The sequence below is a fragment of the Zootoca vivipara genome, chromosome 5 (assembly GCF_963506605.1).
Source record: "Zootoca vivipara chromosome 5, rZooViv1.1, whole genome shotgun sequence".
NCBI classification, from domain to species: Eukaryota; Metazoa; Chordata; class Lepidosauria; order Squamata; family Lacertidae; genus Zootoca; species Zootoca vivipara.
Window position 1 is genome coordinate 15,399,552 of NC_083280.1, and position 27,991 is coordinate 15,427,542.

General features: G+C 46.3%; 1 protein-coding gene across 1 annotated transcript; it reads left to right on the forward strand.

Moving 5' to 3' along the window:
* The first annotated feature begins 13 nt into the window (after nt 1–13).
* SLC2A2 (solute carrier family 2 member 2) lies at nt 14–27,991 on the forward strand. The gene is made up of 11 exons (XM_035133476.2): nt 14–185; nt 12,856–12,951; nt 14,491–14,666; nt 16,936–17,060; nt 18,400–18,515; nt 19,709–19,871; nt 22,754–22,944; nt 23,213–23,317; nt 25,428–25,529; nt 25,966–26,169; nt 27,644–27,991. The coding sequence occupies exons 1-11, from the start codon at nt 153–155 to the stop codon at nt 27,845–27,847; spliced, it is 1,515 nt and encodes a 504-aa protein (XP_034989367.2). The 5' UTR covers nt 14–152; the 3' UTR covers nt 27,848–27,991.

The following is a 27,991-nucleotide window of genomic DNA, read 5'->3' on the forward strand; positions in this document are numbered from 1 at the left end:
AAACGTCCTAAGAATGGCTATCTTTGCGCAGTTCCCTATGTGACAAGCTCAAGTCGCGGTGAGGGGGCCATTCTGTTGCATGCCTTCCTTTTGGCAAGCGACTACCCCAAGCTTTTTTGGGTTACGTGGATCAATCAAGGGAGACGGAGGCGATGGGAAAGAAACCAAAGGACGGACTAATGAAGGTAACACTGATTTCAAAATCGCGCAAGGGTTGGTAGCTCAGTGGTAGAGCATCTCAGCATCTCCAGGTATGCCTACGAGATCCTTGCCTGGCACCCTAGTGCCAGCGTAGACAATACTTAGCAACATGGACCAATGTTCTGACTTGGTATAAGACAGCTCCCTATGTCCCTATGATACTTCACCAGACTTCCAAATGGGAATTCATGTGTCCTGTATCTGAATTGGCTGATGACACCTTTATTATGGAAGAAATGGCTAATAACGAAAATAGGAAGGAGAGGGGAAAGATGGTTTTTGTAACTGCAAGGGGAAATGTCAAGAACAGCGAGAAATCTCTATTTTTGTCACTTAAGATTGAAAGCTACAAAACAGAGGAAATCATACATTGTATCTTATTCTGAATCTCTCATGGATAAAACATGCTGTCAATAGATTTTACACAAAGGGCTGCTCTGGTGAATTGGATTCATAACAAGCATACTCTTTTCATGACAACTTTTTTTTTCTGCTTTGCACGGTTCCTCTGTTTAGCAAATATGAAACGTGATGTTTGTTTGGTTGAGCCAGTCAACAACATTTTAAGCACTTCTATTTTGAACAGAAATAGTAAACTGTAACAGCCCAATCTACACTTGCTTCTTCGATTGGCTTGAATATGTTCCCTATCAATCAACAGCCTCCAGCCTAGATCCTAGAATTGTGTAGTGGAAGAGAGTCAATCTTTTATTATTGTTGTTGTTGTTGTTGTTGTTGTTGTTGTTGTTACTATGACCCACCTTTCACCAGCAGGTCCACAACAATTTTAAAACTACAGAATTAAAAATAGTTAAAACACATTCCATTCGCAAGAATAGGGTGGACCCTGAAAACACATCTCAAATGCCAAAGGCCAGGGTAAAGATTTCAGTCAACAACCCTAAACCACATGTGAGGGCAGAGCTGGAGAACTTTTGGCCCTCGAGATGTTGTTGGACTACAACTCCCATCAGCCTTGCTTACTAGCTGTGCTGGCTGAGCCTGACAGGAATTGTAGTCCCATGACATCTCGAACTATGACATGTTCCTCAGCTCTGTGTTACAGCTATAACTGGTTCCCCCAGACATTTTTTGTTTTTACTTCAAAGTGGGTGCAGGTCGCTCAGAACTTGACTGGGTGTCGTTTATGCTTGCCTAAGTGTCTTCTTTATTCATTTATTATATTTACATCCCATGTTTCTGCAGAGGAGCTCAAGGTGGCATACATGGTTCTAACTTCCTCCCTGTTTTATCCTCACAACAGCCCTGTGAGGTAGGCTAGGTTGAGAGACTGTGACTGGCCCAAAATTACTCAGTGGGTTTCCTGGCTGAGCGGGGGTTTAGAACTCCTGTCTCCTAAGTCCTAGCCCAGAACGCTAACCACTATGCCACACTGGCTGTCAGATTTTCTCAATCTTAACTCCCTCTGAATTGAAATTAGTCTCACAATGGGTATATAATGGGTGGTATTCAATTAAATTGTACTTAGGGTAGAGCCACTGGAATTAATAGACCTAACTTGGTCAGTGCTCATTCCTTTTAGTGGTTCTACTCTGAGTAAAACTTAGTTGACTGCCACCCAATATATTTCTTTCCTCATGTGACTAATAGTAGCTTTTGAGGGCTGGCTCTACAGCAGTGTTTCCCAAACTTGGGAGTCCTGCTGTTTTTGGACTACAAATCTCATCATCCCTAGCTAGCAGGACCAGTGGTCAGGGATGATGATATAGACCCAAGTTTGGGGAACATTGTTCTACAGGGGAAACGGTGCAGTGATGAAGCGATAAACACCCTCTATCCCAGAGCTGCATAGCTGCCAAGTTTTCCCTTTTCTTGCGAGGAAGCCTATTCAGCATAAGGGAAAATCCCTTTAAAAAAGGGATAACTTGGCAGCTATGCAGAGCTGTTGCTTCGATCAACTCTTTTTTGGGGTGGGGGGCAACCAGTCATGGCTCTCCTGCTTGGGGGAGGCGGGGACTTCCAGCCCATATGCTCAGTTAAACCCACCTGCCTGTCACCTGACATTATACACGCCTGACCTAAGTGGTGGGACAGGTGATTGTTGGGCCTTCAAAGCACAGCCCAGGGCTCATTGCAAGGACTGAGGATCAGCTGAGGTCAATGGCTTCTTTCAAAGGGCTTCCCTACAGAGAGGGAAATGCTCCCACTCCGACCTGGCCACAGTGATCCATGCAACGGTCACCTCCAGGCTTGACTACTGTAACTCGCTCTACACGGGGCTGCCTTTGAAGCTGTCCCAGACATAGCTGCCAAGTTTTCCCTTTTCTTGCGAGGAAGCCTATTCAGCATAAGGGAAAATCCCTTTAAAAAAGGGATAACTTGGCAGCTATGGTCCCAGAAACTCCAGCGGGTGCAGAATGCTGCCAGCGAGGCTCCTAACGGGGTCCCTGCCATGGGAGCATATTCACCCAGTGCTTTTCCAGCTGCTGGAGTACAGGGTCAGATTTAAGGTGCTGGTTTTGACCTTTAAAGCCCTTCGCAGCCTAGGACCCTCGTACCTACGGGACCACCTCTCCCGGTATGCTCCATGGAGGACCTTAAGGTCCATAAATAGCAACACCCTAGAGGTCCCAGGCCCTAAGGAAGTCAGATTAGTCTCTACCAGAGCCAGGGCCTTTTCAACACTGGCTCCAACCTGGTGGAACGCTCTGTCTCATGAGACCAGGGCCCTGCAGGATCTGATTTCTTTCCACAGGGCCTGTAAGACAGAGTTATTCCGCCTGGCATTTGGCCTGGAACCAACTTGATCCCCTTCCCCTCCTTCCTTTTTCCTTCTGCGATGGAACTCATATTTGGGGACTTCTCTGGCTTTTTCTGGCCCATTTAGGACCAGTCTGGATAGTTGGCCTGGTGAAGATCTGACATTTTCTTCCCCAAACAGCTTTTGATTTGAGTTTCTATTGAAATGAGGCTGCATTTAATCCTGTTTCTAAGCTGTATTTTAATCAATTGTTTTATATCCGGTGTTAGCCACCCTGAGCCCGGTCTTGGCTGCGGAGGTCGGGGTATAAATATTATTATTATTATTATTATTATTATTATTATTATTATTATTATTATTATCATTTCCACCTGCACAGAAAAATCAATCAGCTGATTGTTAGTTACAGGGAAGCCCTTTGAAGGCACGTTTCTAGTGCCTGCAAAGTGTACCTTCAAAGAAAATTGCCAAAACTTCAAGTTAACGTGACCTAATGTGAACTTTGGCAGGTGTCAGTCAGCTGGCGCTGTGATGACATCAGGTGATTGATAGGCGGGGTGGTGCCACCCACCTGTCTGCTGGGTGGATGTGGGAGGTAACATATAGTTTGACCCTTGGGGCTGGCTCGCATGATATGATTTTTCTGTTTTGACTATTTCCAAGATACCAAAAAACCCACACAACCCACCCACCCACCCCCGCAAATCATCACATACAAACTTGAGTCAATAAAGATATCACGGGCAGTGATTCCCAAGCTTCTGGCGAGGTCACAAGTCTCAACTCAGTCTTGAACAAGAGGTGGCCTGCCATGTAAGTTTAATTCAGAGTAGAGCCATTGAAATTAATGAAATGAAGTGGGAAATCTTCATTAATTTCATTGGGTGTACGCTGAGTAAACTCAAGTTGAATGGTACCCAAATTGTATTGTGCCTTTCTGCTCTGACATGGTCATTCATAAGGATGCATAACTCCTGAGAGTCAGTGCGGGAGGTTGTCTACAGCAGTTTTCATGCTCTGTTGTCGGGAAATGCACCTCAAGACATTGTGTGTGTGCGCGCGTATGCGTGTGCGCGTGCACTGGAAGTATTTCTGGGCAGACATTTGTGGGAGCAGGGAACATATTTTGTGTTCTCATTTTGTAATTTTATGCTATGAACCGCCCTGTGATTGTTGGATGAAGGGCGGTATACAAATTTAATGAATAATAAGAAATGATTATGATGGTGGTGTAGATGGTACTGCAGGATCTGGTGCTGCTCTCAATCTGGACCTCCCTGTGTACTTGTTTTGCACCCCAGTAATATCTGCCCCACTTGTTTCTTTGTAAGTGAGCAAAAGGCTACATCCATGCTAAGGCTGCAGTCTTATGCAGACTTTTTTTGGAGTAAGCATTGAACAGTGTAGGTTACTTCCGAGTAAATGTGCATACTGTTTAATGAATTTTATGAACTCGCTGTTTTACTCTGGTTGGAACTGTATGTTTAGTGGGGTTTTTTTAATGGAATTGTATATTGATTATTAAAATGAGGTGCCTTGAGAAAGTTATAGTCCTGAAAAGGGTTTAGAAATACTTGAGGTGGATTTTTTTTCCTAGAAATCCAGAGCAGGAACCAAAATATAGAGAATAAAATTCTTCACCCTTAAAAAAAACAAACACCCTATTATTATTATTATTATTATTATTATTATTATTATTATTATGCAATATGGGGCTGTTGGAAGATGGGTAACTGTTCCTTATGGAACCTTGGAAAGTATTATTCTATGATGAAAGAGGCAGAGAATTCTCAGCCCTTACCAATCCATAGTTGCAGTGATTCCGTGGGGAATCCTCCCAACAGTGGAGGGATGGCCGTTTCCCAGGTATAAAACTTTAATTGATTTGTTGTATAGCTACGGTAGGACTTTCTCAATCTCAGTCTTGTGATATGTGCTTTCTGGAAATGGATTTTTCCTGTGCTGACTTAAAGATATTCAACCTCTCTCTCCCATCCTCTCAGGCTGAATTGTCTGCCTAAGCTCTATTCGTGGTGGCCAGTAGAATTATGAGATGCTACATGGGCCGCACTGCGGGTCTGCCTGCCTCCTCCCACTCAGCTGCCCTACAGCTGGGGGGGGGGAGGCAGCGGGCGGACCATCTGGGCAGCACGGAGCCTGCGTGCACCCAAACCACCGCATCTCTCCAGGAGAGACGTGTGGCTCGGGTGTGCTGCAGGCCCTGCGGTGAGCGCCGCCCGGCATTTTGTCACCCTTCAGTGATGACCCCGGGGCAGGCGGCATCCACCACACACCCCTTCCTCCGCCCCTGGTCTGTGGGTCAGCAGCCCTCACCTGGCCTCCTGACAGCTGAGTCGCTACAGCTTACCAGGAGGGAGATGGGGAGGGCAATGTGGCAGGGAGGTCAGGGCCAGTCCAAATGCCCAAACAGGCACACCCAACTGGGTCCACTGGTGCATTTGCACCATACCGATGTCCCCACCATCTTGCCTCTCCCTGTCTTCATTCTGGTATGCAGCCTGGTATGCAGAAAAATCCGGGACCAGCAGCGGCGCAGCACCGGAAGTCGCTTCTACGCGACTTCTGGACATGCGTACAAGCAACTTCTGGTGCCGCTCTGCCCATTTCCAAAATGGCCACAGCGCCAGAAGTCGCTTCTACGCATGTCTGTGGCGCCTATACATGGGCAGAGCGGCACCAGAAACATGGCCACCGGCAGGAGCTGCTTTCCAGGGGATTTACGGGATATAAATCCATTCGGGAGACCAGCGGGAAACGGTAAGAAAATACGGGGGTTTCCAGGGGGAAACGGGGTACTTGGCAGCTATGGTATGCAGCAGCGGCTCAGCTGTTGAGAGGTCACATTAGCTAGCACTCCTGCTCCATCATGCCATCCACTACTGAGATTGCGTAGTCCCCCCCTCCTTTCAAAGCTCTGTGCAAACCTGGGCACATAATCACATTGTGGATTATGGAGCTGGGAAACTGGACAGTAATTGTCACTATTGTGGGAAGAGACACCATGATGTAAGGGTGGGGAGCCTGTGACCCTCCAGATGTTGTTGAACTACAGCTCCCATAATCCATGGCCATTGGCTGTGCTGGCTGAGGCTGATGGGAGTTGTAGTCTTGTAACATCTGGATGGACGCAGCTTCGCCAGCTCTGTGTTGGAGCCATGGCTGGATCTCCGGACACTTTTGTAGCTGTCATGTGCTCAGAACTTGACTGGCTCAGTGAATAACAATGAGAGGTGGAGTCTGCTGTGCTATCATCAGCATCATTTTCCCAATCTGAATCCCCTAGTTCGAAAGCACGTCAAAATGCAAGTAGATAAATAGGAACCGCTACAGCGGGAAGGTAAACAGTGTTTCCATGTGCTGCTCTGGTTTGCCAGAAGCAGCTTTGTCATGCTGGCCACATGACCTGGAAGCTGTACGCCGGCTCCCTCGGCCAATAATGCGAGATGAGCGCTGCAACCCCAGAGTTGGTCACGACTGCACCTAATGGTCAGGGGTCCCTTTACCTTTACCTTATCATGGGGAAAGGAGATAATATATTTTTTCCCTTATGGAACTAATAGTCGCTTTGTGGAGTATTTGGACTGGGAAGGAGCGAGTTCCGTAGTTAGACTATGCGTTGTGTGAAGAAGTACGGTCTTTTATCTGTCCCCAATCTTCGAACAGTCAGCTTCTTTGAATGCCCAAGAGTTCTAATGTTAAGAGGGATAGAGAGAGAATATTCTGTTGTTAAGTGTTTTTAAAGCCTTCCTCTCCCCACCTCCAGCCAATCATCATTTGTCATTTCAGTTATGAAAACCACACAGTCCTCAAACCAGGCCTGTGACATCCACCCACCCACCATACACAGAGTTTTAGAGAGGGCTGGTTTTCTGGGCTGATGTGTGTACCTCCATGACGGTGGTTTGTTGGCGACTGATGTGTAGTAGAATAGGAGGGCATCTGTGAGCTGTGGGGCATGTCAGCAAAAGGGAGGCAAAAAAGAACAAAATAAACATTGACACAGATGCAGGCAAAAAATCTCGTTTCCCTCCTTTTGTGGGGCTTCCCATGCACTCTTCCTTTTACAGCCAGGTTTTCCTTTCTCTCACTGGGCGAAGATGTCCAATTTCAGTTTCTACCCAATACTCCTCCTTCCAGTCTGGACTGGAAGGTCTCCACATTTCCACATCAGTTTGTGAATTTGGTTTTTCAGTCCTCGCGGAAATTTATCAGTATTTCAGTGCAATTTACACATTTTTGCAATGCAATTTCCTCCTATTTTCATTCATCTATGCACTTACATGCACATGTAACACTAGTATACGGTATGTATTTTTGTACACATTACATGATTAGAGAGCTGCATTGCAAAATCAGAACTCTTTGGAAGGAGGGCTGTGTTTCAGCTTGCATTTTGTTTCAGAAAGTGTGTGTTAGATAAAATACAGTGGAACCTTGGAAGCTGAACGCCTTTGAACTCGAACGTTCCGGCTCCCAAATGATCAAAAAACACAAGTGATTGTTCTGGTTTTCAAATGATTTTCGGAAGCCGGATGTCTGGCACAGCTTCCCCGGCTTCCAATTGGCTGCAGGACGCTCCTTCAGCCAATTGGAAGCTGCGTCTTGCTTTTCGAACTGTTCCAGGAGTCAAACGGACTCCCGGAACAGATTAAATTCAAAAACCAAGGTACGACTGTAACCCCTTAAATGCAACTGAATCAGATTTCACCCCATGTTTATATGTCATTAAAGGATAGCATTTCTGTTTTTGTTTTTCCATTTATTACTATTGCATTATGGCTGACTGTGGAAATTCCTGCCTCAAGAGTTAAAATAACTGATCTGATACTGGGTCCATAGCTGCCAAGTACCCCATATTTCCCGGAAAACACCCGTTTTTCCTTACCGTTTTCCGGCGGTCTCCCGTTTCAGCTCCTCTCCCGTTAATCTCCCTTATTTTGGTTCCTGTCAGCGGCCATTTTTCTGGTTTCGCTTTGCCCATCTATGGGCACCGAAAATGGCCGGCGCCAACACCGGAAGTTGCATCTACGCACTCCCGGACATGCGTAGACGCGACTTCTGGTGCCGGCCATTTTCAGTGCCCATAGATGGGCAAAGCGACACCGGAGGTTGCATCTACGCACGGCTGCCGATCCTGGATTTCTCCGCGAGAGACTTAGCAGGTATGACTGGGTCCCATTACGCACGTTGATTTGTGTGAGATGGGGTAACAAGTTGCACCTCTATCTCTGACAACAAAATGTCTTGGGCTAGTTTGGGGGTGGATCTATACACAGGGGAAAAACACTATAAGTAAGTTAGAAATTAGATCATTATAAGAAAAGCGGGGGGGGGGACCCTATAGGAAATGGTGTATGGAAATTTCCTGCCCTCTGGTGCCATCTGGTGTTGCATGTTTATAGCACATTCAAATTGTTGTTTCTTTACTAATGTAGCTTGAGTCCCTGGTGGTGTGGTTTGGTCATGCACCCCCAAACTGCGGCCCTCCAGATGTTTTGGCCTACAACTCCCATGATCCCTAGCTAACAGGACCAGTGGTCAGGGATCATGGGAATTGTTGTCCAAAACATCTGTAGGGGAGAAGTTTGGGGATGCCTGGGTTTGGTCATCCACAAGGACACAAGCACCATGGAGGGGGGATCAGTGCAGGATGTTACCTCTAATAAGTTGGGTTGGCAGTCTTGGAACACACCTCAAGACATTGCAGCTGGGGGGGGGGCAGGGGGCAAAGGTGTTTGATTTTGATTCGCAAAGTTCCTGTAAAGATTTCTGAGCAGACGCTGGTTGGAGGCAGATATTGCCATTAATCTGGACCTGCCTGTGTACTTTGCTTCAGCACCCCAGTAATATCTCCGCACCCTGTATCTGCATAAGTGAGCGAAAATCACTATACCCAGGCTAAGTGAACTGCCCTCTTCAGACTTGCCTGGGAGTAGCCCCATTGAACATAGTGGGGATTACTTTTAGTAAATGTGCATAGTCTTGCACTACATGCGGTGAATTGAATTTTATGACCTGGTTTTTTTATTGTGATCGTGTATGTTTTGCATGTGTGTGTTTTGCAGAGTTGCTGTGAGGCTTTCTGGGCAGAAGCTGGTTGGGGATGGGGACAATATTGCATTGGCTGGTGTTCCTTTTAATCTGGACCTCCCTATGTGCTTGTTTCTGCACCTCAATAAAATGTGCCCAACCTGCATCTTTGTGAGCAAAAATTACTATACCTGTCCTAAGGTTACAGACGTTTCTGAGAATAAGCTCCACTGAGCACAACAGGGTTACGTCTGAGTAAATGTGCATGAGGTTTGTTGGATTTTATGAACTGGTTGTTTTATTGTGATTGGAATTGTATGTTTCAGCCTTTGCTTTTAATGGAATAGTATATTGGTTATTGGTTATTAAATTGCCACTTGTACAGTTTTAATTTTAATTTTAGTTTTAATTTGTTTGAATTAATTGTGGGATGTATCTCAATTTATTGATCGCTTGTTTTTATGCATTGTCTTACTTGTATGATGTTAGCCACTCTGAGCCCGGCTTTGGCCGGGGAGGGCGGGATGTAAAAAAATAATTTACATAATAATATAATTTAAATAAAATGATTTAAATAATTATAATTTGTCTCGGAAAGGCTATAGTTTTGAAAGGGGCTTTAAAAAACACCTGGGTTCTTCTCCCTTCATTTTTGAGGAAGGTGCTTCTAGAGACCCAAGGAGGGGGAACCAAAATCTGGAAGAAACATTTCACACCCAAAAAATAAATAAAACCCCAAATCTCATCTGAAAATAAATGGATTAGGGGCTGCTCCTGGTAAATAGGGCAGGTCCCTCATGTCATAGAACCTTGGAAAATATTGCTCTGTGATGTAGGAGGCTGAGAATTCTCAGCCCTTAACAGTCAGTAGTTGCCAACGGAAGCGTGCCAACGGCCGAAGGATGGCCGTTTCACAGGTATTAAAAAATTATTGATTTGTAGTATAGTTAGGGCCTTCTCAAGCTAATCTCTTGTAATATTTGCTTTCTGGAAATGGATTCCCCCCCCCTTTGCTAAGTAAAATATATCTGACCTTTCTCTCTTCTCACTCAGGCTGAATCATGTGCCTGAACTCTGTCCATAATGGCCAGTAGAGTTATGAGTTCCAGCGACACTCACCTGACCTCCTGACAGCTGGGTCGCTCGCTGCTACTTACTGGGAGGGAGACAAGGGGGAGATGATAATGTAGCGGTGAAGGAGGTGAAGGTCCTGTGTGAGTGTCTGGAGGTGGTGGGAGGATGGATGGCTGCTAACAGATTGAGGTCGAATCCTGACTACACAAGACAGAAGTACTGTTTTGGGGGGTCAGGGGGCAGGCAGGTGTGGATGACTCCCTGGTCCTGAATGGGGTATCTGTGCCTCTGAAGGACCAGGTGCACAGCCTGGGAGTCATTTTGGACTCACAGCTGTCCATGGAGGCACAGGTTAATTCTGTGTCCAGGGCGGCTGTCTACTAGCTCCAGCTGGTACGCAGGCTGAGACCCTACCTGCCCGCAGACTGTCACACCAGAGTGGTGCATGCTCTAGTTATCTCCCGCTTAGACTACTGCAATGCGCTCTACGTGGGGCTACCTTTGAAGGTGACCCAGAAACTACAATTAATCCTGAATGTGGCAGCTAGACTGGTGACTGGGAGCAGCCGCCGAGACCACATAACACCGGTCTTGAAAGAACTACATTGGCTCCCAGCACGTTTCCGAGCAGAATTCAAAACTGTTGGTGCTGACCTTTAAAGCCCTAAATGGCCTTGGCCCAGTATGCCTAAAGGAGCATCGTTCTGCCCAGACACTGAGGTCCAGCTCTGAGGGCCTTCTGGTGGTTCCCTCACTCCGAGAAGTGAGGTTACAGGGAACCGGGCAGAGGGCCTTCTCGGTAGTGGTGCCCGCCCTGTGGAACGCCCTCCCATCATATATCAAGGGGATAAACAACAACCAGACTTTTAGAGGACATCTGAAGGCAGCCCTGTTTAGGGAAGTTTTTAATGTCTGATGTTTTATTGTGTTTTTAATATTCTGTTGGGAGCCGCCCAGAGTGGCAGGGGAGACCCTGCCAGATGGGCGGGGTATAAATAATAAGTTGTTGTTGTTGTTGTTGTTACAGCAAGGAGGTCAGTGTGGTGCAAATACACCAGCAGGAGTGTCAGATTGACTCTGCCGGGGCATTTGCTCCATGCATGGGCAGCAAATGTCACAAAATAGTGGGCAAGCATCAAGTTTTCCAGCAGTCTACTGAGGTTGCAAGAGTTCTAGAGATCTGAGCGCTTGTTCATTGTTTTGCGAAATCTTTCCAGGGTACGGGTTGCCACTACCCTTTTGGGTTCACATTCAGGCCCAAAATTAAACCACAGTTTCTCAATTTGGATGAAAGGAGATGAAGCCCTAGCTATGGCACGTGACAGAAGGAAGAGGGAAGGAGTCAAAGGCAGGGCCAGCCCAATATATTTTGGCACTTGAGGCCAAACTACAAAATGGCGCCCCCTCCCTGCCAGGGAAGAAGGGGTGAGCGAAGATTAACATCAGGAGCAGGGGGGGGGGACTAAAGATCTACATCAGGATCTGCCGCCCCTGTGGCTGCTGCTGCCTGAGGTGGATTTGCCTCCTGGGTGGGCCGGTCCTGCTCAAAGTGGCATACATGGCTCTCCCCTGCCTCATTTACTGCCCACAACAGCCCTGTGAGGTAGGTTAGGCTGAGAGGCAGTGACTGGTTACCCAGGGAGTTTCATGGCCAAGTATCTTGCGTCCCACTCCCAACAATCCGATGACTACATCACACTGGCTCTCCTATGAAGTCATAAGACTTGCCATTTCTCAGGTTCATTATATATGAAGCAGCTATGGAATAAGTGCTGTTTATTGATATCATATATGCGAGGTGGTTTGAACATTTTCAAAATGTGCTTTATAAATTCTCGCTTAAGGAATCATTTGTTTGTTCATTCCCTTTCATTTATGAATCGCATCCCATGAAACATATCGAAACAAATTAGCTATGAAAGCATCAGCAACAGAAACATATAGGAAAACTATTACGTAACACGAACATAATTTCAAATCCAGTGCAGACTGGGATAGGAGAATCTCCACTTTTATTTACCTTTCAGCTAACAATTCTGGTGTCTCGATATCCTGATATTCAGGTCATTTGTAGGCAAGTTTAAACATCGTGGGGGGAGTGGCACAGCCCTGCAATGGTCAGTAAGTCTGCCCCACTATGAGGTGACCTGAGAACATAATCCTGTTTTTGCCCCCCACCTTACCTATGTGTTCACTGAAAAGGGCTAAAGGAGCAGAGTAAAAAAGGGAGCTCTTTCAGCAGGATACTGACTCAAACCGTCACGTTAGCATGCCGCCAGCTGCTGCGTCTGGTTTTATTAACCCACAATTTGGCATATCATTGCGGTCATGTGAATTTTCCCTTTAGCCAAACCTCACGTTTGGAACGGGAAGGAATCGCATCAGGTTTCACAGCAGCAACCAGAAAGGGTCAATGCGATGCTCAGTTCGTAGCAAGCAGGAAACTTTGATTTGATAACCACCACATATCCTGGCAATGCTTAACCCTCGTGCTTGCCTTATTGTTGGAGATGTTGACTCCTGTCTGTTTTCAGGTACTTTGTTCCAGGGCTGGGGAAACTGTGGTCCTCCAATCGTTGTTGGACAACAGCCCCCATCATCCCTGACCAGCAAGAGGCTGATGGGAGTTGTAGTCCAATGCAGCTCCACAGGTCCCCCAGCTCTGCTTTCCTCGTACTGCCTTTTATGGTTTTTGGATTGACTAAAAATGAAAGGTTGGGATATAACGCATGCCAGAACTAGTCCTCAATCCAGAAACCTAAGGATAAAAAGTGACGCTGTGCCTTCATTTGTTACCCCTTTCCTAGGATGTCACAGGGACCTTGTTTTTAGCCGTCTTCTCTGCAGTCCTTGGCTTTTTCCAGTATGGGTACTGCATTGGAGTCATCAATGCTCCACAAAAGGCAAGTAAATGTGCTTATTGTTTTGTTTGCCATATTTGATCATTGGTCCTGTGTTTATCAGAGAGGCAGGATAGGCTGTAGTTTCCTGGTGAGTGTACACTTGGTGCCAGCCAAATCCAGCTTTAACATCACATGAATAGCGCCTAGGATCCCAAAGGATCGATCTGTGGGCAGTGTAGGGCCAATGAAATTACTAATATACTTTTGTCATCTATCTATTAGATTAAGTTGGGGGGGGGTGTATACAAAGGATAGTATCAAATGTCCAATATCTTTTTATCTACAGTATATACTGGTATATATAAATGTAGGCATTGCGCGCACGGAGGTCACAGCCTTTCTCCGTAATTGCTGAACCGTAATGTAACAAATTTGGTCACAGCGTTCCATGCCCATCAGGGAGGGATCTGGCATTTTAAAAAATTCCAAAAAACCCACACCTTTCACACCTAAAATAAAGATTAAACACAAAAAAGTGGCACCCAAATTAGATGTCACCACCAGAAGGTCTGAAAACTCCAGCAGCATCCAATAGAAAGGCAGATCGCACACTGCTGCCTCCAAAGCTGCACCGCCAGATGACATCACAAAATTCCACACCAACCAACTGAAAACAGGCCTTTTGCAGCAACAAGACCCAGCTTTTTCAATAGGCCGCAGCATTGCCGAGCAGGGAAAAACAGAATAGGGCCTTTCACAATGTGTGGGGGGGGGGACAGGGATGAGGCACAACAAAGGGAGGCAGAAAACACATAGCCATGGGGAGGAAAGAAGAACCCTGAGTCAGCCAAAGCAGTGGGGGGTGGGTTGGGACAGGAAAAACTGATTAGGCCGCAACATTGCCCAGTAGGCCACAGGCAAAAACAAACAGAATATGGGCCTTTCACAGGGTGGGGGAATCACAGGGATGAGGCACAACAAAGGGAGGGGGGAAACACATAGACATGGGGGGGGGAAGGTAGGACCCTGAGTCAGCCAAAGCAGTGGGGGGTGGGGACATTTTCAGGAACACGCGTGGGTGGGGGAGTCTTATTTTTGAAACTTACAGTAGGGGAGTTAGGATTGGGACAGGGCAGGTGAGGGGACTCTGAAGGGAGACTCTGAAGGTCAATTTAACAGGAAAGGGTCCATTTAACACAAAAACCCACAGCAACCCGTGGCCGGGCCAGCTAGTCCAATATAAAAAGCTAATCTAAATAAAAACACAAGCCAAAAAGAAGAAGAAGAAGAAGAAGAAGAAGAAGAAGAAGAAGAAGAAGAAGAAGAAGAAGAAGAAGAAGAAGAAGAGGAGGAGGAGAAAGGAATGAAGGAAAAGGGAAAGACAAAAAAATGAGATAAATTCTGTCTTTGTCATCTATATGTAGAAAATGGTTCAGAACATCCACTCCAAAATAACACCCAACAATTCCACTTTCTGTAAAGCAATATTTTCTTCAATTCTCGAACCCAGATATTGTAAGCTCATTTTCTTTTTCATGCAAAAAGTCTATAAGAAGTTTCCAATCCTTAGTAAATATTGCACTTTTATCATCATTATAGATCATCATGCACCACTATGGTAAAGTGCTGAAAGTTGCATCGTCTTCAAACGGGACAGATGACATCCTTAAAGACCCCACTGTCATGATGCTCTGGTCTACCTCTGTTTCTGTATTTGCTGTGGGCGGGATGATTTCCTCCTTCACTGTTGGCTGGATTGGTGAAAAGATGCCAAGGTAAGAAATTCTGGTTTCACAAGCGGCCAGGAAAAAGGGAAAACAAAACTTACGCAACAAGGGCTGTGGAGATGTTTCTCACTGGCATCTGAGGGAACATCATTGATACACAAATCAAAACCAAGCAGGCAGCGCTTTTTTCAGCTGGAACTTGCTGGAACTTGCCGGAACACAGTTCTGGCCATACCTGCCAAGTCTGCAGGAAAAAAATACGGGTTCAGCAGCAGCAGCAGCGGCACTAGAAGTTGCACCGGAAGTTGTCCGGCGGCCATCTTGGGGTGGCCGCATGGCGGAGGCCATCTTAGGGGTGGCTATGCGGCCACCTCCAAGATGACCGCCGCCATGTGGCCACCCCTAAGATGGCCGCTGGGCATGCGTAAAAGCTATTTCCAGCGCCAGCGGCGGCCATTTTCTGGTGCCCATAGATGGACAAACCGGCACCAGAAAAATGGCTGCCGGCAGGAGTGGATTTAAGGGAGATTTACGGGAGAGGAGCTCAAACGGGAGACCGCTGAGAAATGGTAAGGAAAAACGTGGGTTTCCTGGGGAATACAGGGTACTTGGCAGCTATGGTTCTGGCACCTCTCAGGTGGGCGCCGTTGCCATTCTGAGAGAACAAGGGAGGTGTTCATGGTGAGTTCTGGCACCTCTTTTTTCTAGAAAAATGTGTGCAGGCCTATGGTAATAAAGAATAGAATAGAATAGAATAGAATAGATCTTTATTGTCATTGTCCCCTTGTGGGAACAATGAAATTTCTTGGTTGCTATATCAACTCAAATAAGACACACCACTTAAATTAAAATACTAATAACCGCAATACAATACAGAACAATATAACAAATAATAAGGTGACTTCAGAGTCCAAAATTTCCATTTAAGCCCAAGATTGCTCTAGGAAAGAAACTGTTCTTGAGACGGCTTGTTCTTGCTCACAAGATCAATAAAATGCTTCTATTAAGAGCAGAATAACACAGAATTGTGTTCCACAGACTTACCTAGGGTTAAACAGCACACTATGAGCAACATGGGAAGAGGGAATGGAATCCTGGTTCCAGGTTTTCATTCTCTCCATAATGTGAAGTAACGTGTGTTCCTTGTAGTGATGTCTTATGTATATTTTATTTATTTACAGAATAATTATCTATTTATCCATTCAATTATTAGAAGTTTATGTGCTGTATTCACTTCTGGGAGAAATCTCAAATGGCAAAAATAAAATAATTCAAATTCAAATTTAGAAACTAGAACCAAACAGACAAGACGGCCAAATCAGCACCGAAATCAGCAAAAGATGGTCAGGAAGAAACAGGCAAATAGATGTGTCTGTAATGTCCAGTGGTATGCACTTAATTTCACACAAAGGAGCACAGGAAGTTGCCTTATTGCAGAGTCAGACTAATTGCTCCATTTAACTCAGTACTGTCTGCAGGGCCGGCTCTAAGGCAAGACTGGGTGGCGCAAGGTGCCAGGGCGCCGGGCTGCCTGGGGGCGCCGCACGGCTGTGCCCGTAGCAGTCATGCCCGCCAGACAGCCGCGCTGCGAAATGGGGCGGGAGGGGCGCCGGAAGAATCTTCGCACCAGGGTGCCAGATACGCTTAAGACGGCCCTGACTGCTCTGGCTGGCAGCTGCTCTCCAGGTTCCCTACCTGGAGATGTTGGGGATCGAGCCAAGGACACTTCTGAACGCAAAGCAAGATGCTGTAACCACAGAGAGTTAATTCCACAGGGTAGGTGCAGCTGTTGAGAGGACACACCCCTCTGCAGTGAGTCCACATGTACAGCGTGGCCTCCCCTGCGGATTCTAGTGACCTGGGGCAACTTTTGGGGGTCTAGCTCACCCAAGGTGGTTTATGGCATCATAAAAATAAGGCAATATATGCATTGTGTCTTTCCTTCTACCTCCACCAGTGACAATCACCTGGCCAGAAATCTAGATCAGTGGCACAGCACAGCTCATTTTAACACCATAACATGGGTTTAATGTCACGACACATTACAGAAGGAACAGGGGAGTTCTCGTCAGAACGGCATGTTTCAATAGCATCCTACGTTCTGAGGTACAGGGGTTAAAATGTCCAGTGTTCATATTGTCTCACAGTCAGGGCCTTTAGCTGACCTCTAGCTTTCGATCTGCTGTGGATTTGCTGGAACTTGCCAGAACACATCGCATTGTGTGGATACTCTTGAATCACCAGTGGGCAAATGGGGCTGAACTTGGCTCTTTCTTTCGCACAAACCTTGAATCCTTGCTTCCCTTCCTCACTGCAGAGTTAGAGCGATGCTGCTGGTAAACATATTTGCAATCTCTGGGAATCTCTTTTTGGCCGTGGCGAAATTTGGCCCCTCCCACGTTTTAATCATCATTGGAAGAGTACTGACTGGGCTGCATGGTGGTAAGTCAAGGCGGGCTCCGAACAGGGGATTGCTTCTCTCTTAGTTTACCTGATGGTTTGGAGTCGGGATCAGCATGCAATTTGCAGGAAATGGAGAATCAGAGGGGAAGGGTATAGGGAAAGAAGCCCTGATCTTTTGGGAATACGGTCTCGATCTGCTGTTGGTTCCACCAATTCATGCACTAATTCAATTCCTTAATAAAAAATTCCTTCAGTAGCACCTTAAAGACCAACTAAGTTTTTATTTTGGTATGAGCTTTTGTGTGCATGCACACTTCGTCAGATACTCTTGAAACAGAAGAGCCAGACCCTTATGTATATACAGAGGGTGGGTGGGAATGGGTGATGGGCTGGTAGGAGTGGTAAACCTGTTGATGGCTGTTAACGACTGATGATGACTGCAATTGGTCCTGCGGGGAAAAAGCAAGACCAATTGCAGTCATCAGCAGTCCCTCTTTCCTTCCCTTCCTCTTCTGATGCCCTCTTGTGTCTCTGCCTCCCGAAGGCATGCACAGCTCGCCAAGCGAATGGTGCCTCTGGGGCTGGCCAGGGGGTGCTTCCTAGGCCCCTGTGGGGCAGTGTGAAGACAGGCCTCTCTTTTGGGGCAGAGGGGACAGCTCAGAGATCAGGGGCAGCAGCTGCGGCTGCCTAGAGGCCTCCCAAGGAAAGGGGAGAAGAGAGGAGGCTGAGGGCACACTCCACAAGGGAGGGTGTTTGAAAAAGGGTGAGAGGCTGCCAGCTCTGCAGGCAAGGGGTGACATAACTGGGCTCCTGAGCCCACAGGAGTGCCGCAGAACAAAGGTAGTTGGTCAAGGGAGCCGTGGACCCAGAAAGGTTGAAAACCTCTGCCTTAAGACCTTCTTCAGACAGCAGGGAAACTTATTCCTCTGGTTAGTAAGTTGGAGTATTTGTTCCAAACGTTCCAAAACAATATTTGGAATTTGTTTTTATAAACACTTTATTAGGTTAACTACAATAACAATCTTGTGGTGTTTATAAGTTCTGGGGTTGTTGGTTGTTGTTGTTTTTGTATTGTATATGGGTGTTATTTCTCTCTCTCTCCTTCCCCCCCCCTCCCAATTTTTCATTGTGTGCACTTACAATGGTGTGTGTGTGTGTTACTTTTTATCTTTTGATAAAAGAATATATATTTTTAAAGTTGGCATAATTTGGCCTTCTTGAACCTAGTGCCTTCTAGATATTTTGGGCGGCAGCTCCCAGCATCTCTTGACCATGAGTCTTGCTGGCTGGGCCTGATGGAAGTTGCAGTCTGAAAGATCTGGAGCGCATCAGCAGCAGGGTGGATTAGATGGTTGATTCATCTGCATGTTTTGCCCAGGGCTCTCCTCCGGACTTGTTCCACTGTATGTTGGAGAGATTGCCCCTGTCGCTCTTCGAGGGGCTCTGGGATCAATGAACCAGCTTGCTGTCGTTATCGGCATCCTCATCAGCCAGGTGTGTACCAAACGGACAGAGGACAAATTGATCATGAAACACATGTATGTTTGTGCAAGTCAAGTGCTAAATGGGACAGCCATAAGCCCCTTAATGAGATGATGATGAAAATTTATATACTGCCCCTATATCCATAGATCTCAGGGCGGTTCACAAAATATTACTGACTTTGTAGATTTCATTCATAGTGTGGGGTCTCAGGGAACCCCTCAGGGTGGTTCCCAACATAAAAACACAATATAAAGAAAACACAAAATACATAATGAGAACAAAAGCAAACTTTTCTCCATCTTTTAGTTCTTCGTTTTATCTGATGTTTCAGATCTGATCTGGCTCTTATCATTACGTGCAAGAGAATTCCTGGTTAGCACAATTTTAAGCACAAACAGCTGTCTATGTCACCAGGTCTTAGGGCTGTGGCTTATTGGCTTTTCCAGACTCAGGGACAAAACCCTTCCCTGTTTGCAATGCTACTGCGATCACAGAAATCGCTGCCGGCTAGATCTATGATAAGATGGTTCATGCATTATCTTTCTCCACGTGATTGCATGACAGGACAGCGCAGGAGCCCTTTGTACCATGTGCAGAATTGACGCTTAATTTACAATAGCTCCGCCAAATGCAAATTTGTATTGCTGAACCATTCCCATGATGCAGCAGGGTTTTCTATGAGAGCCATTTTGCTCACAGGACAAAATAGGTGCCTAAGATTTAACACCAAGAAGGTTGTTGATTTGATTTTGTCCATGAGGGGGCAATCTAGGGCTTGCTGGTCCAAAGTTCTGAACATAAGAGATATTTCATTTGTGGGTCTCTGTCATTTGGGAGATACAGTGTTTTCCATTGTAATAACGACATCATCTCTGAAAAACAAAGTCTATCCCTTTAGAAAGAAATGCGCTGGGGCAAATGGCTACAAAGCTTCCGGGATTTTTTTTTTAGAAATCCAAAGGACATATCTGCCCCACCGCCCCACCCTGCCTCTTGGGCATTCAAATCAGCCCTGGGAACTGTGGGAGGGAGTCGTGATGTGCCTAGCAGTGATGTCACCAAGATTTCTATTTGAAGAGTATCTCAAAACAATTCTAAGTAAATGATACATTCATCATAAGTAAGTATTGAACACAAATAACTCTTTTCTTTGTTTCAAAAAAGCAGCAATGAAAAACACCGATCCATTTTTTCCCCCTTAGGTTCTTGGCCTGGAGTTCTTCCTAGGAAATAATTCCACCTGGCCATTGCTCCTCTCGCTCTCTGGCTTTGCTGCTGTGCTTCAGATTTTCTTGCTCTTTGGTTGCCCAGAGAGCCCCCGGTACTTGTACATTAAAGCTTCAAAACAAGAGGAAGCCAAAAAAAGTAAGGAAGCCAAAAAAGAGAGACTTTTTTCTGTCAGTCTACATCAGTTCCCTGGTCCTCACGTCTCACTGGCACATTGTGATCCATTTCGGGGATGAGGTGGGGCGGCAATTTCTTTCCCCTCTAAGATGGGGCCTAGCTTTGGTGAGCAAGGGAGGGAGCGCATTTAGGCACAGAGCAAGCTGCTGTCTACTTAGTTTCCTCTAGCCCTATGTGGCAATGTTGGGCATCAGAGTTGCCAATTTGAATAAAATAGGGGGGCAGATAAGCCTCGCCCCACATAATCAATGACAAGATGTGGGGCGCACCATTTGAATGGCAATGCCCGTCAACTTGGAGGGGCAGCCCCCTCAAATATTTTATTGGAGGGCAAAGGGACCTCAACCCCTGGGAGTTGACTCCTATGTTGGGTATCGAATCTGAGACCTTCAACATGCAAAGCAGAAGTTCCACAGTTGAATTATGTTCCTTAACTTTCTGAGGCTTCGCTCTCCTCACAATAAGTTGGGGGGCTGGATTCGGGAGCTGGGAAAAAGCAAACAGTACTCTGGGAATTAATTGGGATGTGCAAAACATGGCTGGGGTGGGGTTGGGTAAGAGCAGCAGAAGAGTAACAAGAGGCAATAACACGTGAAATGCCATAGACTTCTTACAATTTATGAACACAAAGTATTATCTTCTACAGGGTCCGACCATTTATTGACACCAGAGGTTTCCAGCATGGCCTTCAGATGACTCCCAACTTCCATCAACTCTAACCACTGGTTATGCTGGCTGGGGCTGATGGGAGTTGGACGCCATGTTGGCTACTCCTGGTCTACACTGATGGCAAAACTTCTATAGGGTGTTGGGCTGAGGTGGAAATTAATAGGGGAATAAGGAAAGGGGTGCTGGAGGAGACTCTTGAGAGTCCCATGGACTGCAAGAAGATCAAACCTATCAATTCTTAAGGAAATCAGCCCTGAATGCTCACTGGAAGGACAGATCGTGAAGCTGAGGCTCCAATACTTTGGCCACCTCATGAGAAGAGAAGACTTCCTGGAAAAGAACCTGATGTTGGGAAAGATGGAGGGCACAAGGAGAAGGGGACAACAGAGGATGAGATGGTTGGACAGTGTTCTCGAAGCTACGAACATGAGTTTGACCAAACTGCGGGAGGCAGTGCAAGACAGGAGTGCTTGGCGTGCTATGGTCCATGGGGTCACGAAGAGTCGGACACGACTAAACGACTAAACAACAACAAGGAAAGGGGAGATTAATAAGGGATTTGAAGGAATTGTGTGAAAATTAATAGGGAGTAAGAGGGAAAGTAGTGGAAATAGGGGTGGAGGAGAAATACTGTTCAGCTTACATTGCAATGTGAACCTACCTAATTTGTGCTTCTGGGAGCAATACACAAACCAAAAATTAATTGTACTTCAGAATTCACACTTCTCCCAATTTGAAACGAAATGAATAATAATAATAACGCAGTTCTCCAATGAAATAAGTGTGTACATTAGAGGAAAGCAAATTCCACTGTCAAACAGCTCTTACTGTCAGGAAGTTCTTCCTAATGTTTAGGTGGAATCTTCCCTCTTGTAGCTTGAATCCATTGCTCCGTGTCCACTTCTCTGGAGCAGCAGAAAACAACCTTTCACCCTCCTCTATATGACATCCTTTTATATATTTGAACATGGCTATCATATCACCCCTTAACCTTCTCTTCTCCAGGCTAAACATACCCAGCTCCCTAAGCCGTTCCTCATAAGGCATTGTTTCCAGGCCTTTGACCATTTTGGTTGCCCTCCTCTGGACACATTTCAGCTTGTCAGTATCCTTCTTGAACTGAGGTGCCCAGAACTGGACACAGTATTCCAGGTGAGGTCTGACCAGAGCGGAATACAGTGGTACTATTACTTCCCTTGATCTAGATGCTATACTCCTATTGATGCAGCCCAGAATTGCATTGGCTTTTTTAGCTGCTGCATCACACTGTTGACTCATATCAAGTTTGTGATCTACCAGGACTCCTAGATCCTTTTCACATGTACTGCTCTCAAGCCAGGTGTCACCCATCCTGTATTTGTGCCTTTCATTTTTATTTATTTTTGCCCAAGTGTAGTACTTTACATTTCTCCCTGTTAAAATTCATCTTGTTTGCTTTGGCCCAGTTGTCTAATCTGTTAAGGTCATTTTGAGGTGTGATCCTGTCCTCTGGGGTATTAGCCACCCCTCCCAATTTGGTGTCATCTGCAAACTTGCTCAGGATGCCCTCAAACCCATCATCCAAGTCATTGATAAAGATGTTGAATAAGACTGGGCCCAAGACAGAACCCTGTGGCACCCCACTAGTCACTTCTCTCCAGGATGAAGAGGAGCCATTGATGAGCACCCTTTGGATTCGGTCAGTCAGCTAGTTACAAATCCACTGAATGGTAGCATTGTCTAGCCCACATTTTACCAGCTTCTCCCCACAGTGCTCATGCCTTTCCATTGTTATTCTGTCTCTCTTTCCCCCTCATTTTGACCCCCGTGGTGTGCGCCCACATTTCCAGTCACTTATCTTTTCCTGACTGCCTTACCAACACAGACATCATAAGTGTCAAAAAGGCTTCACCTGTGCAGATGCACCTGCATAAGTTCCAGAGCAGTTAAAAATGTTGTTAAGCTCCCTGGCAAGTGTTTTCACAAAGCCCAGCCTGTGTTTGAAATATGATTGGCCGGGGGGGGGGGAGCGGCAGCGCCAGAAGGTGATCTTGCCTAGGGCACAAAAAAACCCCTAGCACCGGCCCTGGCCGTGTTGGTCTGTTGTGGACAACATTTCTGTCCTGCAGCACCATACTGGTAATTTTACTTCCATGGGCCATTTCTTGCAACCCACAATCCCTTTCCTTCCCTAGGCTTGCTACGGCTGAGAGGAGCAGAATACTGCCCTGACAAAGAGATTGAGGAGATGGAGAAAGAGAAGGAAGAAGCCTCCAAAGAGAAGCCTGTCTCCATTTGGCAGCTCGTCAGCTCCCCTCTCTACAGGCAGGCATTCCTGGTGGCCATCGGGGTCCATATCGCCCAGCAGTTTTCGGGAATTAATGCTGTGAGTTCACCTAGTGATGGATCCTGGCAACTAAAGAGATTTAAGCAGATAATCACACAGTGCTGTAGCTTTGATGCAAGTTTGTGAGAGATCTTGCTCTTGATCTCAATAGATTGTCAATATGCATTATTGTAGATACAGCAGAAAACTAATTTGTGCCACTGACACCCTGGAACGCTAGGAAAATGCTTTCCATGTTGATTTGTCTAGCACAGTGAGAGGAGAGCCATTGGCGCCTCTAACCGTTTACTCCTTTCTGCTTTGTTAGATTTTCTACTACTCCACCGATATTTTTAACAAAGCCCGTGTCAAGAAGCCTATTTATGCGACCATAGGAGTGGGATTTGTGAACACCGTCTTCACTGTTGTCGCCGTAAGTCTTGCCCAGCCATAATTACTGAATTACCTGTGTGATTCTTTTTCAAATAGTTACATGAGGGGTAATACCATATTCTGTCACTAGGTGGGGTTATAGTGCACAATTGGCACCATTTTGTCAGTGCAACAATGGTGTGCTGCTTTTTGCCTAACAAAAATTAACCTCTTACTGGCTTTTAAAAATAAATAAATGTAGTGCATAGTGTCAGGAGCGTGGGGGTCTCAGCTCAGACCTAGAACATTGGCAAATGCCTAGATTTGGCAAGAAATGGCCCATGGAAGTAAAATTACCAGTATGGTGCTGCAGGACAGAATGCCTAGGTTTGAAAGCATGCAAGGAACGTTTGGGAGGAAGCACTTCCTCAATATATGAAGATGGGATATTGTCCAGCTGGCCTTAGCTGCCTTATTATCCCTCTAGCTCCGTATTATACAGATTGGCAGGAGCTCTCCAGACCTTAAGGAAGCTGTTTTTTCCAGGCTTACCTGGAGATGCCAGAAATCGAACCTAGAACGTTCTGCATGCAAAGTGTGTGAAGCTAGTTAGTCAGGACAATGACTGCAATCCTGAGCACTTACGCAACCTTTGCCAACATCAGTAGGCATTGCGCCTGTGTTAACCTGGTTAGGGTGGGGCTATGAGAAGAAGCAAGGAAAAAAACCCAACTTTTTAACCAAATTGATGGAAAGGCCCTCAGGTACTAAAAAACAAAACTATTCTGTTCAGTTAGTTGGGCAGTGGTCGATCAACCGATGATGCCCATGGCTTTCATTTGTCTTTCATTTGATGTCTGGGATAGATGCCCTGCACGGCTTCCCTCTCTGCTCGTGTTTGCTCTTTTCTTATTTTGACCGTGAGACTTTAAATATTACCTGACATTTATCAAAAAGTCAATAACAGGTGATCCAGATCAACAGGCCTGCTAGATGTAATAGCCACTTGCTTGGACCTTGTCCACCAAAGTAGCAGAAAGAGCAATCCGAACAAAGTGTACTGGGGCACCAAGCCAGTTGGAGGGCTAGAAAAGCGACATGCATACAGATATACAGTTCCGTGTTGTCAGAAAGGGATGCAGCTCAGTGGCAGAGCAACTGCAGAAGGCCCCACGTTCAACCCCCAGCTTCTTCAGGTAGGGCTGGGAATGATCCCTGCCTGAAATCGTAGAACAGAGATGGAGGAGGAATTCATTTCAGTTTGCATTGGGTGAACCTACGTGATTCACACTTTCTGAAACAATACACAGCCATCCTTTGAAATCAGCCTTTCTCTTAGGGTGGGTCTACACACGGGGGGGGGGGGGACAACGCTATAAATAAGTGAGAAATCAAATCATTATAACAAAAAAACATTATGGAAAATTGCTTAGAATTTTTTTTGCTCTTTGGCGCTATCTGGTGTTGCATGTTTATAATGCATTCAAAATGCTGTTTCTTGACTAACGTAGCTGAGTTCTTAGTTTAGTAGTGCTGTTCTCCAGACAAGTAATACATACAAAAATGCACAGACCAGGGCAAAATGTTTGTAGAAATGCATATATTAGTTAAAATGCTAACATGCATAATATTTGCATACAAAAATGTGTCTATTGGGATAAATTTGAGGAACCAAAATCAACAGTCGACCACCTCTACCCTGGGCAGCTGTTGGCAGTCACTGTCGACAATAGGGTGCTGGATCAGGCTTAGGGGAACTTTGACCCTCCAGATGCGACTCCCATAATCTCTGGCCATAAGCCGTGCTAGTTGGTTCCCCACACCCAAGCTATATGGACCAATGGTCAGACTTCGGTATACATCAGCCTCCCATATTCCTATGCGTGCTCCTCAATCCTGCGACTGGTCAGATCTTTAGGATGAGAGCAAGCACGGGAAACTTAAGGGTGCCTCTAGACAGGAGTTAAATATACCAAGCGGGTCATTCGGATGATCCGCCAGCACCACCAATGTGATTGGATAAGGGAAAGGGTTCTTCCCACCGGTGATTGGTTGTCCACCTGCAAATTCAGGTTTTGTTTGGGGGCAGTGTGGACACAGACCTGCAAGGAGCAATTTAAAGTCAAAATGATGATGGGCTAACCAAACTTTTGCTGTTCTACACCCAACAGGTTTTCCTAGTGGAGAAAGCAGGGAGGCGTTCGCTCTTCATAGCTGGCCTCGCTGGCATGATGGTGTGCGCAACAACCATGACTATTGGGCTTGTAATGCAGGTAAGGCTCCCCTTTGCGAGGGTCCTCAGAGGTGATTTATGCCACTGCCAGCTGAATTTGAACATCCAATAGCACATGTGTGGGGAGCCTTTGGGCCTCCGGATGTTGCTGAGCTACGACTGCCATAATCCCTGGGCGTTGGCCACATATTGTCCTCATGCCAACCACACCTGTGGTCCTCTTTCCATTGTTGTTTGAGGGGGTAATACCATTTTCTGCCAGTTGGTGGAGCCATCGTTGCATTTGCACTTCTTGGTGTTTGAGGGCTTTAGACATTGTCTAGGTGGGGGGAAAGCAAACAGTAAGAATATTAGCCACATTAATGTCAGGGGACTTGCCCGCTGGCGACGGCTGAAGACAAGTGCATTAAGACAGACGCCCAGGGAACGTATCCTCTAATGCTGTTAACACAGTTCCGCTTTGCTTTGCTTTTTAGCCCAAAATCGAATGGATGAGCTACATCAGCCTGATTTCCGTCTTCCTCTTTGTCAGTTTCTTTGAGATCGGACCAGGGCCGATTCCCTGGTTTATTGTGGCTGAGCTATTCAGCCAAGGCCCCCGCCCAGCTGCCGTCGCAATGGCCGGCTTCAGCAACTGGTTCACCAACTTCTGCATCGGAATGTTCTTCCCATACGTCGCTGTAAGGAAACTGCGTTGTGATGGAGACAGCTGAACACGATTTTTCTTTCTTTTCTTTTTTAAAGGGGGATCCATACATTCAGAATTCAAAGTAGGGAACAGAGCAGGCTACCAATCTAGAGTGACAAATGGGAGGGGAAAAAAAAATTTCCAGGCATTGCAGTGATATCCCATGGATCCCTTCTGCACTGATGATGCAAGGGTGCGCAGAGAAGGGCAAATATGTTGACAAAAAAGTCATAAGCTAATAAAGAGGGTTGCCGTGACCAATGCTAGCAGATGACAAAGCTAAGGCCAATACCTAGCTTGGGGACCCATCACTGTGCCACCATCTTCCCTGCGTCTTCAGGAAGGCCTGGACAGATAGGACAAAGTGTGAACTAATTCTGGCCCAGCTGGACACTGTGTAAAACAGGGCATGGGCAAATGCCAGCCCATGAGCCAGTTATGGCCCATGGGGGCCTCCCAACCAGCCCCCAGTGCCCTCTCCTTGCTTTGGCCCCTGTGTAGGTTTTAAGCTTGAAAAAGACCTCCTATTTGTACCCATAAGAGGCTCCCTCCCCCAGTCTAAATTTCTTAGGGTGCCCAGGACTCCACAGAAGCCCCGAGCCCGCCTTGAAGGGAGTTGCACTGCTTGCTTGCCCTGCTTGTTCAGAATGCAGGCGATGCTCTTCATCGTTCTCAGAGAGAGGCCCTGGCTCAAGTTGATTTTGCCCACCCTAAGGGATCACTTAACTTGGGTTCGTCTCCCAAGCCCCCTTCATGGTTCAAGCCTGACAAAACTGGAGTGTTTCCATCCCTGTCGTTCAATTCTTGCTTGCAGAGGAAGTGCAGGGTCCTAGGATGGTAACTGTTCCCAGTACAGAGGACGAGGGTGTATATATAACCTTCCATCTATGGTGTAAGAAGTTATGAAAAGCCTACCTCACAAGGTTGTAGTGAGTATGAAAGGAGGAAATGAATAACGCACGCTGACCTTGGAGGAAAGACAGAATATAAATATGATCAGCAGCTGTGGCTGTGGAAGGAAATAAGCGTAGCTGATCTGAGTGGGTTTTGAAACCATCTCCAGTGAGCTTCTGATTCCAGCAGAGTTTGCACTTAGTAGTGCTGATCAGAGCCAAATGCAAAATCTGCTTTGGGCAGGGATTTTGCAAGAGTTGGGAGTGCCCACGTGAAACTAATCCCGTGGGGCTTGCATTCGGTGCCTAATTTGAAAGGTGCCAAACCCAAGCAGCCCTCGCAAAGGAACAATTGGGAGTGCTTTTAATGCATTCAGTTGTTCCTTTACAGATGCATCATTACCTAGCCTGCACCTGAGGTCATGTATGACGTCCATTGTGGGACAAATCTTAGAGAAATACATATTCTGCAATTGAAGAAAGGCAGGTTGTCTTGGCTGATCAACGTTGCTGGCAACGTGGGGGAGAGAATGCTAACTAACTGGCCTCCTCTGTCTCTCTTGCCCGTCACAGAACATCTGCGGACCATATGTGTTCCTGATCTTTGCCGGCCTGCTCATCCTCTTCATTGTGTTCGTTTATTACAAAGTGCCAGAAACCAAAGGAAAGTCCTTTGAGGAAATTTCAGAAGAGTTCCGTCGCCGAGGCAAAGGCGGGGGCCAAGGGCCCAGAACGGCCACTGAAATGGAGCGTTTGGGAGGCACCTCCGAGGCATAATGCCCATCCTGGCAAGAAGGAAGAACGGAAAGAACATGCTGCTGGGATACAACCTGGAGGAAACATTTATTTAAAACGCAAAAAAAAAAGGGAAGTGATATTGATAGGTTGAGTCTGTTCTGTGGCTTTGGCTGGGTGTCTTTT